The following is a 23,170-nucleotide window of genomic DNA, read 5'->3' on the forward strand; positions in this document are numbered from 1 at the left end:
TATTTTTTAACTTGGCAAACCCATAATTCATCTCTATGAGCTTTTTTATTTTGACAGTTTCTTCCAGATGGCCTCTCTGATTGTTTCATGGATGCCATGTCTTCTTGAATATCTTGGAGAATACTAAATATGTACGCTTTTAAAAACAAGCAAAATCATCTACTGGTCTGTTTCAGCTCAGATCAATTTTCCTGTTTCTCTTCCATTTTGCATGTTTTCCTCAAATGTCTGGTGATTCTTGGTTAAAAAACAAAGGGTCACCAAAAAAAAGGGAATGAAGTAGTGATACATGCTACAATTTGGATGAACCTCGAAAACATCACGCTAAGTGAAAGCAACCAGACACAAAAGGTCATATATTGCATGATTCCATTTATATGACATATATAGAATAAGTAAATCCATAGAGACACAAAAAGAAGATTAGTGGTTGCCCAGGGCTGGGGGGAGTGGGAAATAACTGTTTAATGGGTACCAGGTTTCCTTTTGGGTAATGAAAATGTTCTGGAACTAGATGGAGATTATGGTTGCACACTGTAAATATACTGAACGCCACTGAATTTCAACTTTAAAATGGTTAATTTTATATGAATATTACAACTTTAAAAGGGGAGGGGGTGTCAGGAAAATGAATCCTAACTCTGTGTGCATGGACAAAACCTGTCAACTGACAGGCTTTTCTTTAGGGTGCTTAATCAGAGGCAGCATACACATAAGACTCAAGAGCCCCCAAAGTGACCAATAAGATTAGCCCAATCTTACACTCTCTAAGGGCCCTATTTCTCCCCAGGCTATTCGATTTCTTAAAAATAAGCAGATTATTTTGTCTAGAAACCAAGTGGGGGCAGGGTTGATTATTTTACATAGAAACCTTTAATTAATCCCCTCATTTGCCGCTCATTTATCTCTTCCAGCCTTTGTCAGTCAAATCAAACCCCGCAGTCTCTTCAAAGACCTGCTGGACAAACTGGCTGCAGTGTGCAAGGTCCCCACAAGCCACCTCCCTCAACCTATTCTCTTTTTGTATTATGAATTTATAACATGAATATGCCTTTACTTTCATTTTCATATCTCAAAATAGAAAACCACCCCTAAATTTACCTCGTGCTCTTCATCATCATCTCTCCCCGCCCTCCCCAACTCTCCAGGCAACCGATTTACTTTCCTTCACAATGGGTCTGCATTTTCCAGAATTTTATATGGTTGAAATCATAAAATATTTACTCTTTTCTCCCCCTGGGTTCCCTCATTCAGCATACTTTTTTGGGATTTACCAACGATGCTTATAGAAGCTATTCACTCTTTTTATACTGCTGAGAAGTATGTTGTTCTATGGACACGCCATTATTTGTTCATTCATCTATTTGTGGATATTTGGGTTGTTTCCAGTTTTTGGCTATTGCAAATAAAACTGCTACAGACATGTGAATACCAAACAAACAAAGACAAATGGAGGGGGAACAAAGGTATGTGAGGACAGCCAACTATCTTGCAGCAGAAGCCAATGTTAACACGCTAATAAAAAAAAAATTGATGTGTTCTATGTCATAAAATTCAAAACTTTTAAAACATTCACATTGTATTTATGATTGCAGATATTATTAGCCATTTTTACAGCTACTCATTATCAGCATGGTCCTAAGAACCCACTTTTATCTTGATAATCGATGACACAGGAAGTTACATTTAGACATCAAAAATACTACAGGAAAAAAAAATACAGGAAACCTATCCAACTTGCCAGTATAGTTGGGTGTCTTTATCCTACTCCCCCTCCAGTTATGAAACCAGTACACTCTAAATGTTGGACACATCCTTTCAGCAGCCAAAGAAAGGACATACTCTTTTCTCTGCACTTCGATAACCTGAATTGTTTCACAATTTTTTTGTCCTTCCACATGAATTCTCCACATGAATATAACGTATAATACCTTGCCTCACCTCTGAAGATTTTGTTTTATCATGTCTGCATGAAGTTCAGGCTTCTGTATCAGAATTGACAAAACTAATTCTGAGATGCACCCCAAGCTGGGAACCATACATCTACCGGGTATATACTGCCTCTGTTCAGAATTCAGCGGGCTTCATGGAAGTCCTTTGATAAGTGTGTCTTCTATTTACAAATGGGAACATACAGAAGTAGAGGTCTGGGGTTAAACTCTCAACTTTTGCACTTTTTGACCTGACTCAGTCAGATCGACAAGCAACTCTCAAAGAGTTTAGGCCCTGGCTTACAAACAACAGTTCCCAATTAGCATAAATACACAGCAAGACACATGCACAGAATGGTAGAGAGACAGGAGTGCCCAACTGACTGGGGAACAGGGAGGGCTTCGTGGGAGAAGGGATTCAAGGGTAAATCCTCAGCTTCCAGCTTGATGGATGGTGGCATCACCAATTAAGACAGAGAATCCAGGAAGCTAAGTTTGATGGCATTGGAATTATTTCTTATAAAAGGATACAACGCTATCTACAGACTCTGGAAAATGAGAGCCTAAAGTAAGGGATAAAAGAAATGAGAATGAGTAGCACATGTACTGGCCAGGAAAGAAACAGCTAGTCAAAGACAGCAAATTTCTCAGATGGAGACCACTTTGTTCATGATTATCAGAACAGCTCTGCTCTGTTAAAATCTCCAAACCAACCTTTTGCTCACTCTCCCTGTCTTTTTCTCTGTTTATGATTGATAACTTGTGGTTTTCACAGTAAAACCATTTCATGTGTATAAAGGTTCGTGACAGTTCAAAGAAAAGGGAACACAACAAAAGCTTCAAATTCTGACAATTCATGTCAATTTGAGTAATCAAGCCACAGCACAGACACATTTTAGGAAGAGCAAGATGAGAAGCTTCCTGTATCTCACTCTGTACCTTTCTCAAATCTTTCCTATAACTCTTCCCTCTTTTGGGCAGAGGAATCTAATCGGTCAAATTTTTCCTAGAGCAGTAGGGGCAAAGGTGAAGTTAGGAAAACAAAAAAACGGGAGAGACTGGAACAGAGCACAAGTTAAAGCAAGGAGATGCCCCAACAATAAGAACCTCAAAACCAACTAAGCAGGCCCAAGACCAAACACTGCAGTCAACCAAAAATGTAGGAATAACAGACAAGCTATAGTCCCCTTCATCCTTTTCCTGGTTCCAATTCAAAATTCATTGTGTTACTTTTACTTTTCTTATCAGTGGGCCCCAGAAGAAGGGAACCAGAGGCTCTGGATGAAGACAAAAAAATCCAAAGTACATGATCCATCTACCACATGCACATTCGGAGACACGATCAGCAATATGTCACCCAGAACCTTCCTCAATGTGGTTTTTAGTCTATCACTGAAAATGCACAATCCTAAGAATGTGTTCTAAGGAACCAGAGCAAATAAGTAACAATCCCATTGTCCTGCACTTGCCCTGCCTCCACCATGACCATTTGTTTGAACATTCATGTGACAGGCACTTCACATTAATTATCTCATTTAATGCAGTGAAGGAGATATTTTTATCATTATTTTACAGATGGAAAACCGAAGCTTAGATATGATGAGGAACTTGCCCAAGGCCACATTATATTAAATGGCAAAAAAGGGAATGGAGCCCAACCATCTGACCACTAGCCCAGGCTCTGGCCAAGGTCCAACAAACACAAAGGCCATATTCATGAAAGTGTTCACAGCAACATAACCGGCCCCCAAGAACGGTAACACAATAGTACTTACCTAAACGCCCAACGGGGAAAGTATGAGCAAAATACGGCTCAGTATGATGATGTGATATTCAGCCATTTAAAGTAATTTATGAGGATGAAATAAAAACAGGGGGAAATACTTAAAATACAGGCATACCTCACTTCATTGTAGTTGGCAGACACTGTTTGTTTTTGTTTTTTACAAATTGAAGGTTTGTGGCAAACCTGCATCAAGTAAGTCTATCAGTACCATTTTTTTCTAAAGCTTTTGCTTACTTCATGTCTCTGTGTCACATTTTGGTAACTCTAGCAACACTTCAAACTTTTTCATTACTATTATATTCGTTACGGTGATCTGTGATTAGTGATTACAACTTGCTGAAAGCTCAAGTGACGGTAGCACTTTCTAGCAATAAGGTATTTTTTAATTAAGATATTTACATTGTTTTATAGACACAATGCTACTGCAAACTTAATAGACTACAGTATAGTGTAAACATAACTTTCATTTGCACTGGGATACAAAAAAAAATCATTTGACTTGCTTTATTGTGATATATGCTTTATTGCAGTGGTCTGGAACCAAACTTGCAACATCTCTGAGGCATGCCTGTATATAAGAAAAAAGCAGAATATAATACATGTACATAGCAATTACCAGAATGTAACGTCAGCCAGGGCAGGGACCTATGTTGTTCGATGCTATTTTTCCAGTGCCTGGCACACAGTTAAGTGCTTAATAAATATTGGTTGAATGAATGAATTGAAGCACAGTAATATTATATACAAATACGGGTAAGACCTGAAGGATTACAAGCAAGGAAGAAAACTTTTATTTTAGGTTAATGAAATTATGAAGGATATTTCTTTTTTAAATACTATAGTAACATTTCAACAATAAAAGGTTAAATATAAATAAGTTAAGGATTAGAACACAAATGTGGGATTAAAATCACCCACTGAGGGGGTGCCTGGGTGGCTCAGTCAGCTGAACGGCCAACTTTTTTAAGATTTTATTTATTTGTTTGAGAGAGAGAGCGTGAGTGTGGGGCCCGGGGGGCGGGGAGGCAGAAGGAGAAGTAGACTCTCGGCTGAGCAGAGAGCCCACCGCAGGGCTCAATCCCAGGATCCTGGATCATGACCCGAGCTGAAGGCAGACGCTTAACCGACTAAGCCACTCAGGCACCCCCGGCTGACTCTGGATTTCGATTCCGGTAGTGATCTCGGGGTCCTGGGATTGAGCCCGTGTTGTAGGGCTCCCCAGGGAGTCTGCTGGGATTCTCTCCCTCTCCCCCTGCTTGTGTGCTCTCTAAAATAAATAAATCTTAAAATAAGACCACCCCTTGCTTATGCACAGTTCCTACGATAGCGTGAAAGCACAAGAAAAAGACTAGAATGAAAGCTAGCCTTGAATCTGATTAAGAGCTTCTTTTCTGGAAGGCAGTAAACATGCTGTGTGCAGTGCCAGGTGCACAGTGAGCACACAAAGTCAATGATGACAATAACCTTTCTAAACTGGCAAGATACGGACAACTGTAGCACTAGTTGTACTTAGGCAATTCTCAACGTCACTCTGGACATTTCTCATCTCCCTTTTAAAAATAAATTTGTACATCAGTAAAACACACATCAGATTTCCACAGTAAGGCATCATGAAGTATGTCAACACACCCACTAACAAGAAACTATTTGAAACACAGGATTTTAATCTAGATTCTACTGAGATACAGGCATGCAAAGAAACCTGACATCAGGTCATAAAAATAGAAATCAGATGGCTGCTCAGCACATAAACACTCAATGTTACCAGGCCCAGCTTGAGGATACTTTCCCATTAATAGTAATAAAAAAACAACAATTACCATTAACAAATACATAAATAAAAATAAAATGGTCTAAAATCCCACTATATCAGTATACAAAAAAGCTGACATAAGTAAAATTAAAGTCTTTTCCAGATATTATACAAAACTTGGTTGCCACTTAAGAGAAAGACTAAATGTAAGGTATTTTGTGAAGAACATCAATTGCTCATGTTACCAGTAACAAATGCATAGAAATGAGACTGTTTTGAACACGAGGCTATAAAGACTTCTGCACTTGGAGTCAGAAGCCCTGAAAACTAATTATGATTCATCTACAAAGGGGAAAAATGATCCGCGGAAGAAGACTTATGAGAGATTTTCCAGCCACATTTTGCTGAATATCAAACACTAGATTTTAAAATAAATTCAAGCAAGAGGGTGGCAGAATAAAGTATTCTGTGTAACATTTTCCTAGCTCTACTGCAATTAATACAGCAATTCCTAAAGCAAGAACTGTGGTAAAAACACTCATTATAACCAGCATATTTCTCCAATCCTATCTGGAGGAACACAAGGCTTAAGAAGTGAACAGAGCAGTTAAGCAATGAAGAAGTTTAAAAACTCTAACAGTAAAGACATCCCAGGCTGCATTCACAATCCTCCACATACTACTCCCTTTAACCTATGCTTCTTAGTTTCCCGCCGTAGCTCAAAAGGTAACTTTCCCATCCCCATGCGTATTGACCTGTGGGGCTTGGACTTGACTTGCGTTACCTGCACTGCCCTTCTACTCTACCTTCAAAGTTCTCCTGTAACACAAAGCTCAGATAGCTCACTTTGGCTCCACTGACTGCATCTAGCCCAAAGTGGACTATTTCTTCTCTTTTCTTATGCATTTGGGTGGGGCCCTGAACCACATTTCTCCTCTCCTGCCCACACCCCTAGCAGGCTGCAGAGAGGAGCAGAATAGTATGCGGGAGACTCCTCTGGCCCATCACCAATGAAAGCTGGCCTGGACTATCTGGGCTGAGCCTCTTCCTAAGGGCTTGATAGCAAATGCCTCAGGAGTTTGACGGAACAGCGCTAACAGGACTCACTGAATGACAAAATTCTTCTTGGCTTACTACTACATATTTTGCAATAAAAAGGTCTGTTGTTACCAGAAAAGGCCTCTCTCATCTATAAGATAACAATCAAATAATCTTCATGTGAGTTTCATATGAAAATACAGGGTTTTAAAAGTTAACTTTGTTTTCCTTAAAGACTTTCCTTAAGACCTAAAGACATACACAATCACGACAAATATTTGTCAGAGATTTTCCCCCTCCTACCACATAATACCTCACCTGGCAATCATCTAATCTCTAATGACTACAACTGATACTTGAACAACATGGGTCTGAACTCCACAGAGCCACTTATACACAAGTTTTTTACAATACAGTACTGTAAATGTCTTTTCCTTATGACTTTCTTTTCACTAGCTTACTTTATTGTTAAGAATCTGGTATTAATACATGAAACATACAGAATATGTGTTGACTGTTTATGTTATTGGTAAGGCTTCTAGTCAAAAGTAAACTACTAGTATTAAGTTCTGGGGGAGTCAAAAGTTATACGTGGATTTTTGGCAGTGTGGGGGTTGGCACCCCTAATCCCCGCCATTGTTCAAGGGTCAGCTGTATCCTATCTGTGTAAGATGACAGCTCATTCTAAAAACAATGCTTCCGTTTCGTCATTCATTATTTGAACACCAGTAGTTTCCCCCCAATAACAGATAAGCATTTTCTCTGTTGTCTATCCTTAGCCTTTAATCTGATTTCCTGGACACTTTCTTTTCTCAATTAATGATCTTACTTACTTATGGACTTGTCTTACAACACATACAGAAAGTTACCCTGAGCCCTCACTAAACCAAAAACCCAGTGTCCCAGACAATTGAAATTTTAATATTCAAGAGACATCAAATCTCCGAAGGCAACAAAAAGTTTAATTTTATGCTGAGCAATGCCTCATCCATAGGTAACTGCAAACACACAATTAGTAAAACAGACATGAGTATCAGTGAAAAAGTCAAGTCAGTCCTCAAACTTAGCTTTCATTCATAAACAACTATTCATATGGCTATAATTTTAAACCACATACATGTCATACCAGCCAAATAGCACCTAAATCATATGAAAGAATTAAACATCCTGATATGTCACAGAGTTGTACGAATAGCACCATGATCAATGGGGGACATCAGTGGTGATCTGGATGATCACCACTGATCTCCACTCTCAGATACACATGCAACAGGGGAGCCAGAATAGTCAAAGCACCAATAAACACCATTCTGTAAATGCTGCACTTAAATTATTGCCTCCTGTCTCATAAAATATTAATTACAAATATAAAAACGTTAGTTTTTAGCCAGCCTAAAAAAAAAAGATTGTATATGATTCCCTCTCCTTTATTCTTAACCAAACTCTTTTTGCCTAGCCTCTTTGGTCAAATTCCCAAACTACTTAAAACACCACTGAGTCCCTTTATGTGCAGCCAAGCCACCAGAAGAGCCAGCATCCTTGCTGCCCAGCTCCAGAAAGAAAATGGTTATTAGCATGCTTCTCAGTGAGGTCTAGGGAGTGGGGGAAAAAAATCTATCTTCTACCGTGATCTAAATTTTCATGGACCATTTTCCCCTTTGCCCCATTTTCTCTTTAACCCTTCCCTTGTGTTTCAACTTTCTTCCATCTCTTTTTATTTCTTCATCTCTATACCAGTTCGTTTTGCTCCTTCTTTTCATGATCTTGAGGGTCAGAACAATGCCTTTTCCTGATAGCAGAGAAGGATGTACAGGAGGGGGACTAGGGAATCTAGCTCACACCAACACCATCAGCTATTGTCATCAACAGCTGACAAAATTCACAGTATCCAAGAAACTATTCAACACCTACTATGAATGAAACACTGTGACAGGAATGATGGGGGAGAAAAGGTACAAAGCAGTTCCTGCCCTCCATGAAGTGACAATCTAGTTGGAGAGATCATGCAAAAATACATGAAAAGGTAAAGCAACATAAAGCGGTTGATACACATGATATCCATGAGTTGTAATGTTCGGGCACTGAGAACAAAGGAAGGTGCAACCACTGTGTTGTAGGGGTCTCAAGAACGCTCGCTCAGGAAAAGTACAAGCTAGACTCTGATGGAGCCCTGAGGGTATAAAAGGTGAGGAAGGAAAGGGAGGGTTTTCTATGGGGAGAAGACTTTCCAGAGGGCTGACCCCGTATCAGCTTAATAGCAAGGAAAAATGTAAAATGGGTAAATTTTATGTTACATGTATTTTACCACAATTAAAAAAAAAATGAGGACAGGTGTCTGGGCCCCTTAGCTGCCTCCATCAGGGTAGGAAAGTCAGCACAGAAGGAAGAGAATTCTTACGCATAGATGAGAACATCTGATGAACTTAGTCAACTGATGCCATTCAGCAATAGCCACACACCTGACGATACCTTTTCTAATTTTAAATGCCAACACTATGTATAAACTGATAATATGGTTAAAGCTAAAGAAACTAGTTGACCAGATAGAGAGGTGTGTGCACTGTGAGGAAGAGATCTGATGCCTTTTCCACCAGGGAAACGTCCTCTGGAAACAGAGGTCCCAGCACCTTTGCTCAAGCTAGGGTAGAAATCCCAAATCCAGAGGTTCCAATGGGTCCCCATTCTTCACAGTTTTCTACTGACCACAAGAGAGAAGTCTGCAACCCTTCCAGAAGCGAGTCACAAAAAAAGCTGTAGATTTCAACTTGCTACCAACTGCTAATAAAGCCCTGAGTATCCAAATCCAAGGTATTAGCGAGCATTTGCTGACCACTTGGGGAAAAAAATCCCTAGTAGTAAACTAGTATCTAAACTAGTAGATAAAGCAGCTTCTATAGAGATCACACACGGCACACTTTAGTTACTCCCATTTAAATACTATCAAGAAACTTATTTGGTTGAAATCATGCCAATGTGCCCTTGACCTTCAATTTAAGCAGATAGCAAGATCCACGTAACAGTTCCTGAAGGAAGGGCAGTGAAAACAGTGAAATAAGAGAAATGTCCCCACTCTCACATAATGGCCAACATTAGAGGAGAAAGAAACATGCTGGGAAATTGTTTAAATGACCATAAAAATATTCATAGTACATAGTGTTTTATGTGAGTGTACTATGTTCTAGTCTAATATCACATAGCACAAAACGTACATGGTAAGGACAATAACTGGCCTGAGGTGCAAGATTGAAAAGCATGCTAATTTAAGTGGTAAAAATAAGATTCTTGCTGGAATAACCAACTCTAAAATTTTCATATAACTCCCCCAAAATCAAGAAAATACAAGCTAAAATCTCTTTCAACATTAGACATTAGTATATAAAACACTGGAGTTCAGTTAGGCCAGAGGCACTGATTATTCAGGGCACATCCTGGGTACCTCTCAAGACATTTGCCAGAAACTCACAAATGGTTGTATAGAGGATGGTGATTCTGAGGCTAATCATATCTTACCTCATAAAGTTTCGTAAGACTCACTTTCTGAAACCAGTGTTAATCTACATAATTCTGCTTCTATGTACTTCCAGTCTATCCTGAATCTACCCCATACTTCCTTTCTAATTCTTAGTAACTTGGGAATTTGAGGGCCTTAAATATGCATATTTTAGAAAACAAAGCATCAAATGTGTCCAACTAATCCAACACATACCTAAATTTGGTTTCACTACAGTGCCATTCATTCAATCAGTCTGGAGGAGACATCAGTTAGCAACAGCTTGTATTTAGATTTAATTGGGGGAATTACACTTGGAATTGACAACACTGCTCACCTTTAGGACAGAGGCTAAGCTGGTCATGTGCTCATTGAGGGCACCCTCGGACTCCTTGTAGGTCAAGCAGGTGAACTGGTACTCCTCAGGATCAAAGGCGTCGGCCCCCTGCTGCTCCACATCGCTGGCTACTCCCACGTAATAGTCCTCTATGTCCCCAGGGTCCTCATCCTCTTCTTCCTCCTCACAATTTGGGTCATAGTCCTCTTCATTGCTGTCAGACCCCTGGCTATTCATGTCCACAGACATCTTAGCATCCAGCCAAGTTGCAGATCAGGAAAGCAGTTTTTTTTCCCTCCCCCCAAACTTTACCACTTTCTCAAATGCATTAGTGTTTTTTGTCTTCTAAGGAAGGAAAAGAAAAAAATAAGTGTTACTTACTTTCACTATGAGAAGTTTTAACAGTAACCATGAAGAATCAAAATGGCATAGCCTGGTCCTATGCCCATTATGGCCTATTCCAACTCTGGTCTCAGAGGAAACATCACCATCATCTCCCTGCCCAGGCTTATCTAAGGGAAACTCTTTCCTTCAGGGGCAGAAGCAGCTAATAATGGTAACTTCACATGAAGGGCCTGGCATGAAAGAGTCAGGAAGGTTGTCTACTCCATGTCAAAGGGTCAAATTCCCAAGGACTTATCCTTCCTGCAGGAGTCCTTAAGAAAGAGGCACAACCCCACAGTTGGAGGCCCACAGGGGAAGCACCCTAAAGGTTGAGCTACCAAAATTTAAAATCTCTTTGCCAATTATGCCCCACTGAGTAGTGACACAGACGGTACACAAATGACAGTTCTTTTCCACTACAACGTCTAGGAAAAGAATACCACTATTTCACAGACATCACTCTCAGATATCTGGAAAACAGGTGCATGGTTAGTAAAGAAAACAAAAGCTACAAAACTCTTCAACATCCTCCTCTAGTCTGCAAAGTTAACTGATTTTTCAGTTTTAAAGGATTCTACTGATTCTTTAAAAGGGGTACTTTGACACAAAGAAATTGATTCAACAGTGAAGGAAAACTATAGATATACAGAGAAGATTCTGGCAAATACCCATTATCTTTCCGGCACAAGTATTATTTCAAGCAATCATCTGCAAGAAACAGTATTAAATAGTGATTTTTTTTTTTAAGATTTTATTTATTTGTCAGAGAGAGAGAGCAAGAGAGCAAGCATGAGCAGGGGGAGCAGCAATAGAGGTAGAAACAGGCTCCCCACTGAGCAAGGAGCCCAATGCGGGACTTGATCCCAGGACTCTGGGATCATGACCTGAGCTGAAGACAGCCGCTTAACCCACTGAGCCATCCAGGCATCCCTTAAATAGTGACTTAAATCTAAAAACTAATAGAACTTTAAAATGCAAGAACATCTGGATTGGATGGTATATAAAAGCTTACATAACCAAATCTGGATTAAATACAGAAGTATATATAAAGTCTATTTGAAATAGATAAGCTCTCAAGGGGGTGCCTGGGGGGCTCAGTCGGTTAAGTGTCCAACTTCTGATTTGGGTTCAGGTCATGATCTCAGGGTTGTGAGATCAGCGGGGAGTCTGCCTAAGAGTCTCTCCCTCTCCCTCTACCCCTCCCCCTGCTCTCGCGGTGCGAGCTTTCTCTCTCTAAAAAAAAAAAAAAATCTAAAAAAAAAAAAAGATAATCTCTCAAAAAATCAACCATAATTAAGACAAACAATAAAAATTAAAACACATTAAAATCAATGTGTTAAAAAAAAAGAACGTGTAGTTAATATGTAATCAGTATAAAGGACTACAGAGCCACCTTTTAATATTATAAAAATATCAGTGAATCTAAGTTTGACATGATAACCATAAATGCCCAATTTTTTAAAAATCACGTTAATGAGAGAGCAGTAATATAATATTTGCAGTTTGACTTTTAACAAATTGTTTTATATGGTAGAACCACCTACTTACAAATGAACTATGGTACTTTTCCCTTAGGAGAAAAAGTTAATCTTTAAATTAAAAATACCTGTAATTCTTGAAGATCTTTCAAGATGTCACCCCAAATATTCTGTCATATAATTTCCATCTAAAATGAAAAGACAAAATTCTATTTATATTTTTGAAGTTGGTATCCTGGTTTTGCAAATTTATTTTTTAACAAGCAAAGACTTTTAAAGGGGTAAGCAGCAAGAGACTAGAGTAACTATGAAATTATTTTCTTCTAAGTCCCACAGAAACATATATGTCACTATACTGAAAACAGTTACATGGCCTTCTAAAAAAGAAAGTATTCAAAGTAAACAGCCAGTAATTATTTAACCTAGAATACTGGTGATGTAAATAGATACCCAATTCCCACCCTCAGTTTGAAAACCTACCACCTTATTCCTATGGTTCAGATTCCCTAAATTAACTAGCACAATTTCAATCCTAAATGTTGCATAGAAGTGGACAAAGTAAATTGCAACTGACTTAAAGGAGACTTTTGTTATAAAGTCACTTCCATGGTGATAATCTAGCACAAAATATTGTCAATATTTCAGATCTCACTTCACTCATTAAAAAATAATTTTGAGGGGCGCCTGGGTGGCACAGCGGTTAAGCGTCTGCCTTCAGCTCAGGGCGTGATCCTGGCGTTCTGGGATCGAGCCCCACATCAGGCTCCTCTCACTCACTAGCTGTCTATAAATATAATATTAAATAAAATAAAATAAAAAATAATTTTGAAATAAAAAATGTCCCCAATAGGATGCCCATTAGGCAATATTAACACCCATTTGCCGCCTCTCAGCTGACATGCTCAAGGGCCATCTGACATGCTCAGAGATACAGATCTCACTATCCAATACTATCCAAGTACTACTTGCTTATTCAATTAGAAGTTTTATGTCTATTTCCTTATCCTTTAGGATTTCTCAGAAATCCAAGAACTACTTGCTTACTCAATTAGAAATCGTATGTCTATTTCTTTATCCTTTAGGATTTCTCAGAAAACTAAAACTTATAACTTCCAAAAAAAAAAAAAATACTTCAAACATAGGTAAATATAAACCAAATGAAAATCAAAGTCCAAACAATGATTATAGAAGATTATTTCTAAAATAGTAGAGAATAATTGAATTTTTAAGATCTTTTTTTCTTTAGCCTGTATTTTTATTTAAGATACTGCTTACTGGGAAAATAAAATTCATAAATATTGCTCCCATCTACAAAATTTCACTACCAATATTAGCTCTCATTTAATGAGAGCCAATTTCAGGTTTGACTCATTCTCATTAAATCTTCACAACCCTACAAAGTGGCTATCATCCCCTTCTTAAAAATGAGGAAGCCACAGTTCAAAAAGGTTAAGTAACTTGCCAGGATCACACTGCTGGCAAACGGTGTTACCCAGAGTCAATACTTCAACAGATCTATTGGCTGTGGGGATTCATCACTTCCCACCACCCTCCCAGAGAACCTAACACTATCCACAAAGCTACCTCCAGAACCACAACAAACAGAAGACCATGCTTTCCACTTTCTTTGGATTTCTCCCCACGATTTGAACTTAGAGGATGCCCATAGGCTTCTCACCAACTAAATACTCAAGAAGCAGGGGAAAACTTCATACTTCCCTCCAAAAAAGAGAAAGAAATCATTCTCATTTCATACTTAGTGGGAGTTCTAGGTCCGGATTAAACACAAAACAAAACAAAACAAAAAACAAACAAAAAACCAAAAAAACTTATTTTTTTATCTTTTCAAAGTTAAATATCCCTAATTCTACTCAAAAGATTGCTGACATTGTTCAAAGGGGCCAGAATGTTATTGCCTTATTAACAGAACTGATGACAACGCTTTGATTTCCTTTGGATGTTAAATATTATCCCTCTACCCCAGACAGAAAAAGAGTAATAGAAATTACTTTTTCCCCAGAGCCAAAGTCACATGTTCAGGAGACGTGACACCCATCCTGGGCTAAAGGATCCAAACTGAAGACTTCTCTCTCAGTTTAAAGTTGACGAGAACACTTTTTTGGCAAGTGTGAAATGTTTACTCCAGACATAATATTTGGCTCTAAATGGTCATTTATTTACTAAGGCTACATCTCCCAAGAAAACTACTTAGCACTTTTAAAATATGAATCAGTAACTTAGTTTCAAAACCCTACACTATACTATTCTGTTTAATAAGGTAGACACTTGCCCCGTGTGGTTATTAAAATTTAACTTAAAAGTTAAATAAAAGCCTAAAATTTGGTTTTTCAGTCGCACTAGCCATAAGTCAAATGCTCAACAGCCACGTGTGCTAGTGGATACCCTAACTTAAGAACAAAAGTATAGAATATGTCCATTGTGGCAGAAAGTTCTACGGGACAGAGCAACAATCAGTACAGAGGTGAAGTCATCCGACAACACGGCTGTCTCTCCCGCGGCTAACACAGCGGCGTCCGGCTAGACCGCGGCGAAGCTCCTGGGCCGCACGTTTCTACCGAGGCGCAGGGACAGCCGCGAGGACACGGAGCCCACGCGCAGGGGGACCCTTCGCAGGCGAGCGTTAACTAACTGTGCGGGTGGCACTGCAAGGGCTCCGAATGATGACTAGAGTGGGGAGCCCCGGAGGCGGCGCGTATCCCCGGCGCGCCCGGTGGGGAGGGCCCCGATGCGCCGGCGCCAGTCGGTCAGAGGCGCTGGCCTCCGACCTCTCCGGGAGCTGGGAAGACGGCGTGAGGAGGAAAACGGAGAGACGCCAGGAGCCCGCCCGCCCCGGTCGTAGCCTTCAGTCGCCCCTCCGCGGGCGGCGCTGGGTGTTGAGACGGGGAACCGGCGGCCGGGGGCACCGGGGCCTCGCGGGCGGCGACGAAGGCGGAGCCCCGGTCGGGCTAGGGAGGCGCGCGGAGAGCCCACCCCCCTCCCCGACCCGGCGGGGTAAACAAGGCCGCGACCCGCGCCGCACACTTACCGGGAGCCGCAGCCCGCGGCCGCTCAGCCCGGGCGGACCAGACCAGGTCCGGCCGGGCCAGAGGTGTCAGACACAGGCGCAGAGGCGGCGGCGGAGACGACGGGCCGACGCCGGTCAAGGCCCGCGCTCCTTCCTCCCGCGGAGCCGACTCCGCAGCTCCGGAAGTGCTCAGTGCGGTTGCGTCACTTCCGGCCCGGGGTCGACCCGCGGTCGCCGAGGTCGCGGCTGGTGCTGGGTAATAGCGTCCCTTGGCCAACGCTTTATTGCGGGTCAGCTCTCCGATCCCGCGTGTGACCCGGTATGGCCAGCGCCCAAGGCTGCCGGAGGCAGCGGAGGAGAGGAGTCGGTTTACTGGAGAATGGTCAAGGCATCTCTTCCGGCTTTCGCCTACCGGCGCCGCCCGCTGGGATAATTTTAACCAGTGTTTTTCTTTTTTTTTTAAAGATTTTATTTTTATTTATTTATTCGACAGAGATAGAGACAGCCAGCGAGAGAGGGAACACAAGCAGGGGGAGTGGGAGAGGAAGAAGCAGGTCTCATAGCGGAAGAGTTTGATGTGGGGCTCGATCCCATAATGCTGGGATCACGCCCTGAGCCGGAGGCAGACACTCAACCGCTGTGCCACCCAGGCGCCCCTAACCAGTGTTTTTCTGATGGACTGCTCGCTTCACTGTGTGTATTCGAGTGTAGTGCACACAGAAGACATACTGACGTCCGTGGAGTGGTAAAGGACTGTTGTTTCCCGGCCGCTATCTGGTGGAAGAAGAACTGGGGCTTCAGGTCACCGCGCCGGGCCGGGACTTTCTGCCTAGACTCAGGTTGCCGCCGGGTGGCCCTCGAGCCGCAAAGATACCACGCCGGGCTTTCCTTACTCTCCGCGGCCTGGCCCACCCAGTTCTCCAGCTCCCATTCATCGTACAAGATAGAATCGTGATTTTGTTTCCTAAATTGCAATTTTGTCTTGCTACACGGTTTCATCAGTCTAGGAAGTATTGTGCCATTATGACAGCCAGTTACCTAGGGACTCTGGTTCGCCAAGTATAGGGCTGGAAAGCCACTGAGGCTCACTCAAGTTGCTGCTGCACAAGTGGCAATGCGGGGTGAAGCCGGTGATGTTACTGAGCATCCTGGCTGTGCAAGTCCTCCCATAACCCAAACTATTTCCACCCATACACAAGTCGTGTATGTACTGGATATTCAGAATATCTATGTGTAGCGAGCTTCTTATTTAGTTCTTGCTTCTTTGCGGTATTCGGTATTTCTTATACATGGTTTTCAGCTTCCAGGTTAACTAAGAGCATTTTCCTAAATAAGGCGTTAAGAATACTCAGAAAGCCCCCCGCAAAAGAAACAAATATTAGAAAGCCCAAATTTTTGGAATGAAAAATTAACTTAGCAATGACTAACAATTGTAGGATTATGAATCTATGTATGTTAGCAACATAAAAGGCTACTAAACTTCAATGTGCTTATTTCATTTGTTTTGACAAACATATTCCTTTTAAATTATGATACTAGCAAAGGACCTAAAATATATTTTCTGTAAATGAAATCTGAATTAGAAGCTCTCATTTTAGGTTACTGGTAATAAATGATCTCCAGCAAATAAAAGGAAACAGTAAGTCTGTACAATTATTGGATTTTTGCTAAAATAGAGACTTTGTTCATATGTCAAGCACATGGGTTTACTACAATATATTGAATCCTATGTATTTATTTTGTCATCTTGTTTTTCCTTTGCCAAAGGTGAGTTTTTGCTTGTTTGTTTTAGAGAGGGAGAGCAAGAAAGAGAGAGAGGAGATGGAAAGAGAACTTAACAGGCTCCAGCTGGCTACGGAAGTTCTCAGTCTCAGCCCTGAGATGGATCTGAGCCAAAATCAAGAGTTGACACTTCACTGACTGAGCCACAGGGCACCCAAAAGGTGAGTTTTTAGGGGGCACAGATCCAACCTTATTTTCAATATTTACCTCTATTACATAAACATTTATTGGGCTGATGATAATATTTTTAACCAGTGATCTTTCCAGGAAAATGGAGAGATTTTAAGAATTAAGCCAAGGGGCACCTGGGTAGCTGGTCATTAAGCGCTCTGCCTTCAGCTCAGGCGTGATCCGTCCTGGATCAGCCCCACATCGGCTCCTTCCACTGGAGCCTCAGCTTCCTCTTCCCAATTCCCTGCCTTGTGCTCCCTCTTGCTGGCTGTCTCCTCTCTCTGTCAGATAAATAAATAAAAAATCTTTAAAAAAAAAAGAATTAAGCCAAAATGTTTAAGGATATGCATAAAAATATGTGCACATATATGTGCTTTGGAATGCCATTCAAGTGAAAATGTTTGCAGCATCCAAAATGTCCAAAAGTAAATTTGTTAAATTCATGGTATAATATACAGTAAAGAAAACCATTAGCAATGATGCTGTACTAAGGCATCTATTAACAAGGAAAGGTATTTTGATAAGAAGAAATTAAATGTGTATGATAGTACTTTTTCAAAATAATATGCAGAAATCCAGACAGGCCATAGTGGGAATGGTTTATCTCAGCTCCTCAATGTCTGGGGCCTCAGCTGGAAGACTGAAAGGAGCTTGGAATCGGTGGGGAAAATATATTTACTCATATATCCAGTGGGTTTGTGGCTGCTCAGCTGGGAGTCTAGCTGGAGCTGTTAGCCAGAACACATATGCAGATGACCCTCCATGTTGGTCTGGTTTCTATGAAAGCCGGGTGCCAAGGGAGAAGTGTCTTAAAGAGAAACAGAGCTAGTTGGAAGCTGTATCTCTTTATAACTTTAGTTCCTTTGAAGCTCAGATAGCATTACTTTACTCACATTTTCTGGTCCAAGCAGTTACAAAATGTCCTCTCAGTGGTGAGGGAAGGAAAGAAAGTGAAGTCTACCCTTTTGATAGAGGAAACCAACATTGTATCACATTGTAAGAAAAGCATGTGGAATGGATAGTGTTGTGTAGCTCATCTTTGGAAAATATAATCTGCTACATCACATATTACATATATATATATATCTTCATACATATAGCTTTCTATCTTCATCTCTATTGATTTAATTACAAAACCAGAATATATTGATATATTAAAGGCAAAAATTAAACAAAAAGATTATATAGCCAACATGTGAATATCTCCTGCTAACTCACTCTCGATCTCTTTACCTCTCTGGGGTTGTTACCATTGTCCGATCCTTTCTTGCCGCATTTACATATATATCATATTCATAGCTATATACACCCATTTACACAAATATTTTTCTGTTAGTAACAAAACTATTATAAAATGCTTCTTTTTCACTTAGTGAAAGTGCCATTATTCTCCCCCATTCCACCAATATGAGCAAACTAACACAGGAAGTTCTGATAATTGCTCAAAATTATAAAAGCTAGGAAGTGGCCAACCTGAGAATCTAACCTCAATGGTTTGGCTCCAGAGTCTACCCTGTCCACAGTGCGGACCCCACCTCAAAGTATTTTCTAATATGAATTGTTGTCATCCATTTGACCATGCTCCCTTTGCAGGTCATCTGTTTCCAGTTTTTCACAATTACAAATAATGCCGCAATAAAACACCGGCTTGGACATACTTCTTTTTGCACAGATGTGAACATTTGGGAGTCATATTTCTAGAAATGGAATTGGTGAGTCAACTGCTATGCTCATACTGCCAAATCACCTTTAAAAATGCTCTTTGATTCTTGAGCCCGGCTGGAAGGCCAGGCACCATGTTGTTAGATATATGGTGGGGAAGGAGACTCTCCAGTCCCTGCTTAGAGAGCTTTGGTCTAGTAAGAGATGAAAAATTAGAGGAATCATGAAGTATGAAATTGCTGTGGGGAGAACTACACGGGAGAGTCACTACATCATTCGTCCCTCTGCTCTATCTACATATCATTCCCTAGTAATCTCATCCAGTCTCCGCCCAAGGACCTCCCAACACATGGAGGATTTACAGGTTTTTCTTCTAGCCCTACCTGATCCTGAACTCCGCATTCAGTATATCTTAGTTCTCCATTCAACACCCTATTTGGAGGTCATATTGGCCCTCAAATTTGAAGGTCCCAAACAAAACTCAATTTATCCCCAAACTGGTCATTCTCCCAAGTGTCCCAGCTCAGTAATGCCACTATTTCTGTTTACTCAGGCCAAAAATCACAAGTCTCCTATGACTCTTCTTTCCTTTCCAATTCCAGTTCCACATTCAACTCGTAATTCTATACCCCATGATATGTCCTCGATTTGGCACTTCTCCCCATCTGCTGCTCTAGTGCAAACCACCATCATGTCCCTGGATGTGAGCAATTAACTAAGTACCATGCTTCTACCCATGCTACCTATTTTGTTCTATACATTATTCAGAAAGATCTTTTAAAGCATACAAATGATGTCAATTCCCTGTTCAAAACCCTCAAAGCTTTCAATCACAGGCTTTAAGTCTTGTAGGCCTATAGAGGTAGGGTCTGGATCCACAGATGCCCAGGGTTAGAATCCCAGTTTGGTGACTTCCTAGCTGTGTGAATTTGGGTAAGGAACTTCACCTCTCTATGACAGTTTTCTTCTTCATTTGTGAAATGGAGATAATAGAAGACTTTCCATTGAATGAAAAGGGAATAATATTTACAATAGCTTTTTCATTAATAAAAGGATTTGTGTAAGTGTGTGTGTGTGTATGATGGTATGGCTGTAGATATATATATAGATATTGGAGCCTGGTGGCTCAATTGTTAGTGTCTGCTTCTTTCTGCTCAGGTCGCGGATCCTGGTGTCCTGGGATCGAGTTCCCACTTGGGCTCCTTGCTCGCAGGGGCAACCTGCTTCTCCTCTGGCTACCCCCTGCTTGTGCTCTTCTCTCATCTGACAAATCAAACCTATCCAAATATATATACATACATATATATATATTTGTGATGTATAAAAAGTTCCTAAAAGGATATGTATGAAGCGTTTATATCTTATAGTCCTGTTTTTTAGGTTGACTCTTTATTTACTTTTTAAAAGATTTTATTTTATTTGAGAGAAAGAGAGACAGCCAGTGAGAAAGGGAACACAAGCAGGAGTAGGTAGAGTGAGCAGAAGCAGGCTCCCCGCGCAGAGGAGCCTGAATGTGGGGCCTCAATCCCAGAATGCTGGGATCACGCCTCAGCCGAAGGCAGACGCTTGACGACTGAGCCTCCCAGGCGCCCCAATAGTTGACCCCTTTAATCAGTCCTCAATTTGTGTTTGGTAGGGGTGTAGAGAGTCTAGTTTTGTTTTTTTCTAATTTGAGATCAGTTGTGTTCTAATACTCATTTATTGAAAAGACCATCCTTTATTCACTACTTAGAAAAGTACCTTTATCATGATCTAAATTCCCATGTATGTACGGATCTGTTATCTGACTCTATTGTGTTCTGTTTTGAGGGTCTATTTGCCTATTCCTGCTTCAATACCAGAGTTTTAATGACAGCTTCTGGTTTGTTTTTATATATACTAGAACAAGATACTCCTTATGATATCTATGTATGAAATTTTAGCCATTCTCATACAATTTTTCTTTTGTATAAACCTTGTGATCCAGGTTAATCATGTTTCACCTTTTTAAAGGATTTTATTTTATTTTTATTTGAGAGACAGACAGAGGGCACAAGTGGGGAGGAGGGAGAAGCAGACTCGCTGAGCAGCGAGCCCAACACTGGGCTCCATCCCAGGACTCTGAGCCACCCAGGCATCTGTCCAGTGATTTTTAAAATGAAACATGCTGGGGCGCCTGAGTGGTTCGAGCTCAGTTGCGCCTGACTCTTGATTTCAGCTAAGGTCATGATCTCAGGTTATGAGATTGAGCCTCGAAGTCAGGCTCTGTACTCAGCGTGAGTACAGAGATTCTCTCTCTTCTCTCTCCCTCTGCCTCTTCTCCCTAAAAGCTCTCTCTCTAAATAAATAAAATACTTTTAAAAATAAAAATTTTTAAATCCACTGGGGAGCAATGAATTTTTAAGATTGACTCTTAAGGGTAGTACTGATATCCTCAATATTGACTCTTTTGCATCCAAGGAATTGTCTTTACACTGGTTTTCCTTTATGCCTTTGAATTTTTTTTTAAGATTTTATTTATTTATTCACAGAGATAGAGACAGCCAGCAGAGAGGGAACACAAGCAGGGGGAGTGGGAGAGGAAGAAGCAGGCTCATAGTGGAAGAGCCTGATGTGGGGCCTCGATCCCATAACGCGGGATCACGCCCTGAGCTGAAGGCAGATGCTTAACCGCTGTGCTACCCAGCGCCACCTATGCCTTTGAATTTTTATAATTTTATTCCCATGGGTCTCTTGATTTAGTCCGAGTATCTTACGGGTTTTCTTACTATTCTCTGAATAGGATTCTTTTTTTTTTTTTTTTTTTTGCATGTTTTCTAATTGGTTATTTCTTTTAAGATTATTTATTTATATTTTTGAAGTGAGGGGAGCACGAGCAGGGGAAGGGCAAGGGAGAAGCAGGACTCCCGTGCTGACAGTGGAGCTGAGTGTGGCTTGATCCCAGGACCCTGGTCATGACCTAGCGTTGAAGGCAGACACTTAACTGACTGAGTTCACCCAGGCACCCTAATTGGTTATTGTTAATGTATCAAAAGCTTATTGTTTCTGGATATATTCTTCTGCCTATCTCTTACTTAATTTTCTTAGTCTCAATGGGTCTTCAACTGATTCTTCTTGAATTTTTCAAAAGTAGTATTTGATTGCTTGAAAATTGTGATATTTTGATTCTTTAATTTTTAGTATTTAAATCTTTCACTCTTTCTTCTTTCTTTGTCTTATTTCTCTCTCTCTCCTTTTTTCCCTCCTTTTAAAAAAGATTTTATTTATTAATTTGACAGAGAAAGAGAGAGAGCACAGCAGGGGGAGCAGCAGGAGAAGAGGGAGCAGCTAGATTCTGCTCAAAAGGGAGCCCGACGATGGCTCCATCCCAGGACCCAGGATCATGACTCTAAGCCTCCAAGGCAGATGCTTAACCGACTGAACCATCCAGGCACCCTTATCTCTCTTTTTCTTTCTTCCTTCCTCTCCCATCTTCTTTCCCTTCCTTTTCCTATTGGTCTTATTGTCTTGGCTACCATGTTCAATAAAAGCGTTACAGTAATCATGATCCAGAAAGCATCTTTACCCTTTTGTTCCTATCATTAATAGGAAGGTTTCTAATATTTTACCTTTAAAACATTTTTTTGCTAAGAAAGATATAGTTACTAAGTTGCTTTAAATTTTTTTTTTTTTAGGTAGACTCCATATCCAATGTGGGCCGAACTCACAACCCTGAGATCAAAAGTCACATCCTTGGGGGCATCTGGGTGCCAGTCTGTTAAGCATCTGCTGCTCAGGTCAGATCCCAGAGTCCTGGGATCAGCCCCACGTCCGCTCTCCCTACCCAGTGGGAGCCTGCTTCTCCTCTCCTCTGCCCCTCCACTAGACACTTGTGTTCTGTCTTCTTTCTCTCAAATAAAGTAAAATCTTAAAAAAAAAAAAAGTCACATGCTCTACTGACTGAGCTACCCAGGCACCACAGTTGTGGTTTTTTAAAGAGATATTTATGTTTTATCTAATACAAGGGAGTTTACGTGAAAAATCTCAAGTTCACAGTTTTATGTTCTTTTCCTTTTTTTAAGTTTATTTATTTATTTTTTTAGTAATCTCTACACCCAGTGTGGGGCTTGAACTCAAAACACAACAGAGATCAAGAGTCACATACTCTTCTGACTGAGCCAACCAGGTGCCCCTATGTTCTTTCCTTTTTTTTTTTTAAAGTTTTCTTTATGTAAGTAATTTACACCCAGTGTAGGCTCAAAACTCACAACCCAAGAGCAAGAGGTCCACATCCGACTCTGAACTGGCCAGGCACCCTCTTTGTTTTGTTTTTGATAAGGAATGATTGTATGCTACTATTGCTGGCTCAGATTCT

The 23,170-nt window shown here is 40.7% G+C and overlaps 1 protein-coding gene across 5 annotated transcripts in view; it reads right to left on the minus strand.

Moving 5' to 3' along the window:
* The window catches only part of ARIH2 (ariadne RBR E3 ubiquitin protein ligase 2), a 46,906-nt gene extending 31,503 nt beyond the window's left edge, over positions 1 to 15,403 (minus strand). The window contains exons 1-3 of one of the 5 annotated variants that reach the window (XM_040628843.1): positions 15,244 to 15,401; positions 12,326 to 12,385; positions 10,336 to 10,680 (exon numbers count right to left, since the gene is read on the minus strand). In XM_040628843.1, the coding sequence (XP_040484777.1) occupies positions 10,336 to 10,584 (249 nt within the window). In that variant the 5' untranslated portion in view covers positions 10,585 to 10,680; positions 12,326 to 12,385; positions 15,244 to 15,401. Of the gene's footprint in view, positions 1 to 10,335; positions 10,681 to 12,325; positions 12,386 to 15,243 lie in introns of those variants that run through there. The other 4 variants (XM_040628845.1, XM_040628842.1, XM_040628844.1 and 1 more) reach the window with 4 other exon arrangements.
* Between the last annotated feature and the right edge of the window lie 7,767 nt (positions 15,404 to 23,170).

The sequence above is a fragment of the Ursus maritimus genome, unplaced genomic scaffold, assembly GCF_017311325.1.
Source record: "Ursus maritimus isolate PB19 unplaced genomic scaffold, ASM1731132v1 scaffold_14, whole genome shotgun sequence".
Classification (NCBI taxonomy): domain Eukaryota; kingdom Metazoa; phylum Chordata; class Mammalia; order Carnivora; family Ursidae; genus Ursus; species Ursus maritimus.